A 10223-nucleotide genomic window follows, 5' to 3' on the forward strand; every position below is an offset into this window, starting at 1 on the left:
AGGATACTTGTACATAGCCATTTGCAAGGATGTACTAAATGATTGAGACATGTACAAAAGCATTTGAAATTTGATGAAAGCAATGATAAATGCCATTCTGTTGTGAGGAACTGCAAATTAGTTTTGGGATTTGTCCATGTTTTGAGAATGACATCTCAGTTTCAAGAAATGAGCCAAACCAATGGAGAAAAACTGTAACACACTGTCCGCCAAACTGTGCTATCTGTCTTTGCTGCTGATATCTTCATGCAAGTTGCTATTTACCTGTGGTGATTTTGGAGGCTGACAGCCCTTGGGAAGAAGCTGTCTGTCCCTGTTTGTCTAGGCTGTGACCCCCTCACCCCTCACCCCACACACGGCCCCTAACAGCCTCATTATCATAACAAAATGAGTGATTAGTGTATTAGGTAAAAGCCGCCGGGTCAAATGACCCCTCTCTGGTACTTCTAGGTAGGCAGAAAAATCCTGGTAGTTCTAGTGTTAACCCAGCATAAAATACGTACATTCTCCTCAGATTTAAATTTTAGCTATGATAGACACAGACGAGCAACGTTTAGCCTGGTTTTGGGAGGGGCTATTTGTTTTATTTTATTTGGCAGATATCATTGCACATTTTTGAATTGTCATTTGAATAACATCAAATATCAGTTTGCCCTATGCATTCGGTTGTGTGTGTGTGTGTGTGTGTGCGTGTGCGTGTGCGTGTGTGTGTGCTTGCGTGCGTGCGTGTGTGTCTGCGCTTGCGTGTGTGTGTTCGGTTCCCTGGCAAATGATGCTATTGACTTGCCAAATACAGAAAAACTGTTTAAATGTCAAGGGCAACAAAGTCAATTGTCAATGTTCCTGATGGATGGCTTTCTTCTCAAAGCCAAATTGATTCATTAAATTGATTTAGTTGGGATGCCCAGACTTTTTTTTTCCCACACGATTTTCTGAGATTGCTATATTTCCTGCCTTATCATCCTCTGTTATCCCTCGTCCCTCCCCTTGCTGTCTCTCCCAATCTGTCCATCACAATGTCCGCTAACTCTTTTTGTGCAGTATGTTTGCCTGTCTTCTCTTTCACTGCAAGACAAAGCAAACTATACCTTCAGACTATTCTTGAATTAGGCTGCTTTAAAAATAAACGCAAATGCTTCTCTGAATATAGTAGTTATCTGTGCCTTTCGTGCCTTTTTGATATAATTTTGTTTTTTGTTTTCTTTGCCTTTGTCTCTCTCTCTCTCTCGCTGTCTTTCTCTCCTCCTACTTCTCCTCCTCCTCCTCTCTCCTCCTTCTCCTCTTCCTCATCCACCTCTCTCCTCCTCCTCCTCCTCCTCTTCCTCATCCACCTCTCTCCTTCTCCTCCTCCTTCTCCTCCTCCTCCTCCTCTCTCCTCAAAGCGATGGACTGCCTCCTGACGGAGTGGTCCGAGTGGTCCGAGTGCAACAAGTCGTGCGGTAAAGGCCACATGATCCGGACGCGCATGGTGAAGATGGAGCCGCAGTTCGGCGGCAACGCCTGCCCCGAGACGGTGCAGCGCAAGAGGTGCAAGGTGCGCAAGTGCAGCCGGGGCGGCGCCAACAGCGAGGAGAGGAGGCGGCGCAAGGAGGCGCGGGAGAAGCGACGCAACAGCAAGCAGGGCCGCGAGGAAACAGTGGAAGGACATGCGGGTGAGTTAGGAGCGGCCAGAGCCTTCTGTAGAGATATATATAGTGTTTTTTTTTTTAATCTCTTTTTATTAAACACAAAACATAGTTACATTCTTGGCTCAAGATATAGATTTTGGTGCTTTAAACATTTCAAATTTCACCCAACCCACCACCCCCCACCCCACAGAACTACTGTGCGTCTACCCACAAGATCAATATGCAATAAAACATCAGGGAGTCATTTATACATATACATCTTACACCATACAGAAATGGAGAAAAAAAGAAAAAGTAGTTATCTTGACAAATACAAATTCAACCAATAAGTAATGAAACAAAAGTAACAATGTATATGCATATATGTACATGTTCCTACCATAAATAACAAAAGGGGGGACTGAATAATCATATTCACTTAACTACTGTAGGTCTTGGCCATCAGATATTGATGGTTTACTCTTATGGATTCTCAGGAAGTGTCTTGAGCTTTTCAAAATATGTTATGAATGGATTCCAAATACCATAAAAGCGGTCTTTGGATCCTCTTAGTGTATATTTAATCTTTTCTAATTTTAGGTACAGCATTAGATCAGTCAGCCATACAGATAACTTTGGTGGGCAGGAAGATTTCCAGTGTAACACAATTTGTCTCCTAACTATCAGAGTGGAAAAGGCTATTATATCTTTGAACCTTGAGATACCCCTGTCATCAAGTGGCATGGTTCCAAAAATTGAGGTATACATATCAGGCTGACATGAGAGATATATAGTGTTAACCTGATGTAACCCAAAACATATTGTGGAGATGACCATCAACATGATCAACAGCATCAACAGAGATGATGATCAAATCAACAGGGTTAATGTTTGGATCACACCAGACCACATAAATTGGCCAATTTAATCTGACAGTCAGTCAGGCAGGAAGCATTGCAGTCCCTGCAAGTCGTATTGCTGTCTTCCTCCTTAGTGAGTTTGTATGTGGTAAAATAACACTGTAATTATCCTACTGTATATTAGGTTGTTGGTCATCTTGTGGGTTTTTGTTTTGGTTTGGGGATAGGGTTCGTGTAGTAATGTTTTCAGGGTGTTGTTTGTACTTGTTTGTGTCCATGTGTACGGTATGCTTGCTGTGGTGTAGTCTACTTTTTTGTGGTGGGTATACTGTATATGTGAGCATTTTTGAAGTGGGTATACTGTATATATTTGTGCTATTCTAAATAATGGATCAATCAATTTTAAGTGGGTATACTGAAATCCCTGAAATTTTGAAGTGGGTATACTGCGTATACCTGCGTTCTACATAGACTACACCACTGGCTTGCTGGATGGAAACTATGTGACTAGCTTGAGCCTGTGCATGGCTTGGTGCTTAACGAAAGACACTGTATCTGACTTGACAGTTCTACTGTACACCACCCGCTCTCTTCCCCTCCTTCCCTCGCTCCCCTGTTGTCTTCTCCAACACAGCGTGTAAAATGAAGCCATGGTCAGCGTGGACGGACTGCACCAAGCTGTGCGGCGGGGGGATCCAGGAGCGCCTGATGACGGCCAAGAAGAGGTTCAGGAGTTCCCAGCTCAGCAGCTGCAAGGACAGGAAGGAGATCCGCGCCTGCAACGTGCACCCCTGCTAGACACTAACTGGGGGAACCGGGATGTGGGGGACGACAAACATCTCCACGTGAATGGGGGCGGGACATGTGTGTTGATGATTGGGGAACGCCATTGAGTGAGGAGCGCTGTCGATGAATGATGCAGCGCACCACACACAAACACACACACACACACACACACACACTAATTAGGGCTTTTCTGGTGCATAAACGAAACAAGTAGATATCTGTGTAGAGACTGCAACTTTTAAACGGCCTGTAAATAGTTATTAAAAGCCTGGCTGGATCACAGGAGCGGATGTACTATAAAGGATCTACTGTAAGACGCTGACTATGTACGTATATGCCAGTTGTAAGCCCAGGTGAATTCCGTGGAATTCTACAGTATGGTGATGTTCATGTCAGGCAGGATTTGTTGTATCTTTTTGTTAGTTGGGTAATATATTATCTTGAGAAAAACAACTATCAAATTACATACCATGGCGTCTCAAACAAAAAACTGTCATTATTTAATGTCAGATTTTGTTTCATACTGTATTTGTTTGTTTTCTGCCTACTGAGTGGTCGCAAATGTCTCATACAGAAGTTGGCGATTGAGGGAATTGAAGGAACAAACAAACTTGAAGGTCTGAGTGAAAATGATGTGCCCTTGTGGTCATCACAGGTCTCTGCAACTCAGATGGAGGCCGAAACACAGATTATTGCCAGTCAATTTTAGCCCACAACAACTGAAGGCTCCACGAATAGTCAAATGAATTGGGTTCCGACAGGTTTCAGATCAGATTCACAACCCTTTGATTTCATTTATGGTAACACTTTACTTGACATGTCCCATCATAACACATTCATAACAGCTTTTATACACTTTGCATGGAGCATTCATGACTGTTTCATTAGACATTCATGCCTAAACTTTCATGAACATGGAGGATGAAAGGACAGCAACTTGTCAAAATAAAAGATAAACAAAGCAGCATTGCAGGTTAAATGAGGGGGTTAGATGAAGCTTTTATTTTGACAAGTTGCTGTCCTTTTGTCTTTCATGAAAGGTTTGCTATGAATGTTTTACTAAACAGTCATGAATCCTTCATGCAAAGTGTATAACAGCTGCTGTGAATGCAGCGACACGCCAAGTTAAGTGTAACCTCGTTTTTTTTTTGCTACCTGTACTGTACAACCTGTTGCCTACACATTTGTTGTACGGCGAAACTGCTGTAAACTTGTTGTGGTATTATATTATTCTCAAATAATGACAATAGACTTAAAATATTTCATTGAGAAGTAGAACTGTTACATCCTGTGGTTTCTTCTTTAGTAGTGTATTATATTCCTGGTCTAAAAGCACAGGTAATATGCCATTCCAGCATTTTATATGCCTCAAACTGTTGCCGTTTTTAGGACAAATGAACAAACAAATCTGTTGTGATTTTTACTCAGCAGAAATAAAATTAAATGCTCCTCAACTAATACCTTTATAATTTTTTGCATTATTTTTGCTTTTCTTTTTAAGAATTATGCATTTCTTTTTATATATAAGAATGTCACCCAAGATTCTTACCAAAGTCTTGTGTAGATGTTTTCTAGTTGTCTTTGTCTTTTATTCCTTCCCCCAACGCAATGATAAATATTTTGGAATATATCACCTTTACAATAAAAGTAAATGTGACCAATTAACTTGTATCATTTGCAAGGGTCTTTCACAAATCAGCCCAAAAAAAAAAGAATTCAATGAATTTGTTTCACGTGTTAAGCTTTAAATTCCACCAACATTTGCACCATACCCCATACAACTACACACTTGCTACTGTACATTTGCAGTGCAGATACCTACTATAAAGTATTATTTAGGGAGAAGTTTACACACTTTTTGTGGTCTATTCTTAACAGCCATTGCTATCCATCCAGGCTTATGTTCTGTCAGTATTCCAGTGCACCTGATATCAACCACCACTAGAGGGGGACTCCAAGCAGGCGAATCAAATTCACAGTACTCAGTGTCACCACAGTGTGGCAGTAGAGGAACATTTCCCATCTTCACACAGCTCATCTTCAAGTGATGGGGTGTGTGTGTGTGTCTGTGTGTGTGAAGGGTTGGGGGGGGGTGGTCTGTGTCTGACACAAGACTAACCCACATTTTAGTCTTCTTTCTACTTCGTCAGCCTTCGGGGCACTATACCGCCTCTGCCATCCAGCCCAATATTACATACACTTAAGTTCGCTTTCAATCACGTCGCCATGGCAACCAGAAGATTGTTCCAATCCCATGATGGCCAGCAGCGGTGTGTGTTGTTGCTCTCCGGCTTCTCTCCCAGTAAGACTCCCAGTCCTCCCGGCCCCTCCCAGTTCATCCTCCCAGCAGCGTTTTCTTCACTGATCGCAGCTCAGCGCAAGGCCACGCACCATCGGCACATTGGTTATGCAACACAGACATGTAAGAGGGCAGGGAGTGTGGTGTGGCAGGAAGGGGAAGGATAGGGGCGGGGGTCATTAATCTTCAATGAGGTCTGTGACTGACTGACTTACATTTGGGACAGGAAGAGGAAGAGAGTAAAAAGAGATGAGACTGTGGTAGACTCATCCATCTCCTCCAGCGTTGCCAGATGTGTCTGATCAAATCCCGCCCAAAAGGTTCTCAAAAACCAAATGCGCTAAATTCCACCCAATTTCAACAAATGGCATTGATTTCTATGGGCACAAAATTGCAGAAAAAAACACCAAATGGCCAATTTTTCCCGTTCTTATCCGCAGACGGTCATCCCAAGTTGCCCAATTGGATGGGTAACCGCCCAATCTGGCAACACTGATCTCCTCATGCCTCCCTCCTTGCCTTTAAGACTTCCTCTAAGCTCCTGCCTTAACACTCCAACAAAACTTGAATCATTTTAAACTTCCGCATTGGTGGTGGGTGGGGGGTTTGAGGTGAGGTGGTGGGTGGTGGTGGTGGTGGTGGTGGTGGTGGTGGGGGGGGAGGGGGTTTGAGGTGAGGTGGAGGTGGTGGGTGGTGGTGGTGGTGGTGGTGGTGGGGGTGGGGGGACACTTGCTCGTTAGCGGTGTGGCTGCCAGTCTTAATGAGCAATCGCAGCCTCCCCTGATGCTGTCACCCATTTTAAGTAGAGCAGCAATGCGGGCAAAGGCAAGGCGGCAAGGAGGCGGGCAGAGCAGTTCATTTCAATATAGTTCCGCTGGTGCCCGTGTGTGTGTGTGTGTGTGTGGTGTGTGTGTGTGTGTGTGTGGTGTGCCACTGTGTGCGCGGTCGGGGTTACAATATGACTGAGCATGTCCTCGGATGGGGCTCAGTGTTGGAGCTGTGTAAGGATATGGGTGAATAATGCAGCAGCTCTCATGTACTGGAGTAACATTGTAGCCTACATGGCTGTCTCCATGGTGACATCAGCGCACTGCACACTCCTCTTTGCACACATGCATGCATTGCGCACACATACAGCAGGTTGAATACAGTATACACATTGATACATATACGCAAACACACACACACACATACTGTCTTTCTCTCTGTCTCACTCTAACTCTCTCTCTCTCTCTCTCTCTCTCTCTCTCTCTCTCTCTCTCTCTCTCTCTCTCTCTCTCTCTCTCTCTCTCTCTCTCTCTCTCTCACTCACACACACACACACACACACACACACACACACACACACACACACACACACACACACACACACACACACTCTCTCTCTCTCTCTCCTCTCTCTCTGTTACTCTCTCTCACACACACTCTCTCTCTCTTTCTCTCTCTCCTATCTCTCTCTCTCTCTCTCTCTCTCTCTCTCTCTCTCACACACACACACACACACAAACTCCCATACACACCACAACATAACATAACACACATACTAGACTAAGCACAGCATGCATATACCCTGACTGTGTGCGATTTGAATTGTCAATGACTTGTCATGGCAATTATCTACCAGCATCCTCTTACCACCATCTATGGATTTGACATTTCCTTTGAGGGCTGAAAGTGTGTGCAGTAACCTCACTTAACAAGCCTCAGATATTCAACTCTCTTTTTTCCCTCTCCCTTCCATTCCCACTGCACCCACAAGCATTTACATTTCAGATGTGTTTTCCTCATAACTGTGAAACGAGGAGGCTTAACATGCAGGTAGCTCTGAGAACATGTCGTCCCTTGATAGGGGAAAGCGAAATGTGTGTTTTTTTTTGTTTTCTTTAGTGAAGCATGTGCTACACTCCGCTCTTGGCTTTCTCTCTATGGTTAAAATGTCAACATGAAAAAACATGCTATGAAAGTGACATGATAGATAAGAATACCGATTAGGAATACAACAAAGTTATCAGATTTCGTGTGTCAAACATAATGTTGCGAAAGAAAATGACGGCACTAGGCTGCACCAAGTCAGCCAATACCAATCCATGTTTATGTAATCAGACAGTGTATGCCGCAGCCTTGCACTGTGGTATGTGATTGATTGGTGTGTTTCTTTTGACAGTTTTCGGCAAAATACTATTCCGAAGTATCGTTCCAAAGTTGTAGACTGAGCGTGATCTGCCTTGATCCATGCAGGCCTAATATTTTCTGAGAGGGGTTCGAAAACGGGTGTCGGGTGAGATCCATCCCATCTATCAATTCTCATTTTGCTGGACAGACCTACAACCAATCACACCAATCACATCCATGTTTCTGAAGTGATATGCATCCTGCCTTTCTGGCTGATGACCAGCAGCAAGAATGGGCAGGCGGGCCAAACTTGATTGACTTACATGGTAAATTAGCGATAAGCCCAGGCTAAGTCACCCATTCACAATATCAGACCCCCTAAAGCAGGGACATACAGTACATTCCATTTAAGGGGACGCCATTGTAATTCTGATGCCATAAGCCATTGTTTTTCAGTGTTTTCCAGGGAGATGAACAGCCTGTTTACCAAGAAGTTTTACAGTATCTCCACCATCAGTGCTCCAGTCGTGGGTAAGCGGTTAGTGCGTCAGACTTGCATCCCAAAGGTTGCCGGTTCGACTCCCGAACAGCCAGATTGCTGGGGGCAGTAATTAACGAAACGAGTGCTCTCCCCCATGACTGAGGTACCGTGAGCATGGTATCTGTCCCGCCGCACTGCTTTCTTGGGGGCTGCCCCCTTGCACGGGCGAGGCATCAATGAAATTTCGTTGTGTGCTGTGGAGTGCTGTGTCATGATGACAATGGGAGTTGGAGTTTCACTTTCACCATCCTCTTAAAGCTCACATGATAAACAATGTCATGATAGTGGTTAAATCCCTTTTCAAATGAACGTGTACAGAACATATAGATAATGCATAGCATTCATGCATATTGTAGCACTTGTGTACATAGCACTACCTCGTCGCAACGCTTGAATTCCCATGTCTATAGCATATTTCAGGTGTTATGGTTGCCATGCTTCAGAAATGTTGCTTCAGGTATCAGTTAAAACGAGAAGCCTGTTGCCTGTTGGTCAAAGGGGACCACTTACACAAAATGCTTGCTTTTAGCTCGAGTTGTAGCTCGTGATGGCTGGACAGGTTTCACCAGGGAATTTACTTAAAATGGAAGGCACAGGAGGATGACAGCTTTTATTGCGCACTGTTAGGTAGGCTAGAATTCATTATTGAAGCAAGCGAAGCGTGGGAAATTACAAATAGAATCATTTTCAAACACGCATTCCTGTCCGACCTAATGCATACTAAATAAAATAAAACAACGGCCGCTCTGTGTACTGTATGTAGGCTATGCAAGAGAATTACGCATATCAAAGAAACACAGGTTTGGTATGAATGCACTCAGAAATTTCTCCATGGAAGAACACATGAGGGAATTATGTTTTCTTTGTGCTGATGAATCCTCTTTCACCATACAAATAATTTGTGGTGTGCACAGGTCTGGACTGGGGGAGAAATAGGGCCCGGGCACTTTTAGCTTAACCCTCTGGTTGTGTTAGAAAAGGGTTACGTTCATTGTGTTAATGGTCAAAATTGACCGCCTACATAAAAAAGGTAATAATACATTGATTAAAAATCTGATTTACATATTTTTTGACTAATACCTTTCAGACATCCTTTGGAAACATTTCCAATGTGACTTAAATGTTATTCTGCTTTGTTTTATTGATTTGCAGGCTTTTTTTCTTATCTTGCACCAATTCGTTTTATTAACCCTCTGGAGTCGAGGGCCTCTCAGAGGCTTTCAGGCCGTTTGGAACACCTTTGCTTTTTTCAAATATTTCAACTAACTGTAAACATCTATACTAATGTGGCACATATGGTTGTATTCTGAAAAGCCTAACAAAAAAGAATATGAGAGTAAAGTGAATGTTATATAACTGTAATATAACTTAGGGAGATGTAAATTAATGGTCCGGTCATTTTTGACCGAAACACCATGAATGTAACAAGTTGGTGTATCTTCCACAATTCTTTAGGAATTTCATTACATTTCATTTTGACCATTTGAATAGGTTAGCTGGAGGACATCATGAAGTGTCATTTGTGTATGATGAAAAACAGAGAACTTATTTAAAAATGAAGTTTCAAAACGGTCATTTTTGACCGCAACACAACCAGAGGGTTACAGTAAAGGGCCCCCTCATAATTAGCGGCACAGAACTGACTCACCGGTGGGCCCAGCACCCTTGTGGGCCCCTATTTTCAGAAATGGCCAACCGGGAAATGCCTGCTCTGCCAGATGGCCAGTCCAGCCCTGTGGTGTGTATCTCACAGCAAACCCCTCTCTCGCTCCACATAATTACCTCCTCCAAAGCACCGAGACATGTGGCAGGGCCTCGCCCATCTTACCTTGATTAATAATATGCATTTCCAATATGGCTAGTTGAAATTCACACACACACACGCACACACCACACATACACACGCACGCACACATGCACGCACACAAACACACATACACACACATACGCACACACGCACACACACAAACCATTTAGGACAATCAAAACATGTCACAGTGGGCGGACTGAAATGCCTG

General features: G+C 43.5%; 1 protein-coding gene across 3 annotated transcripts in view; it reads left to right on the plus strand.

Annotated features, from left to right (window-relative positions):
• The window catches only part of spon1a (spondin 1a), a 163773-nt gene extending 158930 nt beyond the window's left edge, over positions 1-4843 (plus strand). For all 3 annotated transcript variants that reach the window (XM_063189021.1, XM_063189022.1, XM_063189023.1), the window contains 2 exons: positions 1383-1652; positions 3102-4843. In XM_063189021.1, coding sequence (XP_063045091.1) covers positions 1383-1652; positions 3102-3265 — 434 coding nt within the window. In that variant the 3' untranslated portion in view covers positions 3266-4843. The remainder of the gene's footprint in view (positions 1-1382; positions 1653-3101) is intronic.
• Positions 4844-10223: the final 5380 nt, after the last annotated feature.

Source organism: Engraulis encrasicolus, chromosome 22 (genome assembly GCF_034702125.1).
Source record: "Engraulis encrasicolus isolate BLACKSEA-1 chromosome 22, IST_EnEncr_1.0, whole genome shotgun sequence".
Lineage (NCBI taxonomy): Eukaryota > Metazoa > Chordata > Actinopteri > Clupeiformes > Engraulidae > Engraulis > Engraulis encrasicolus.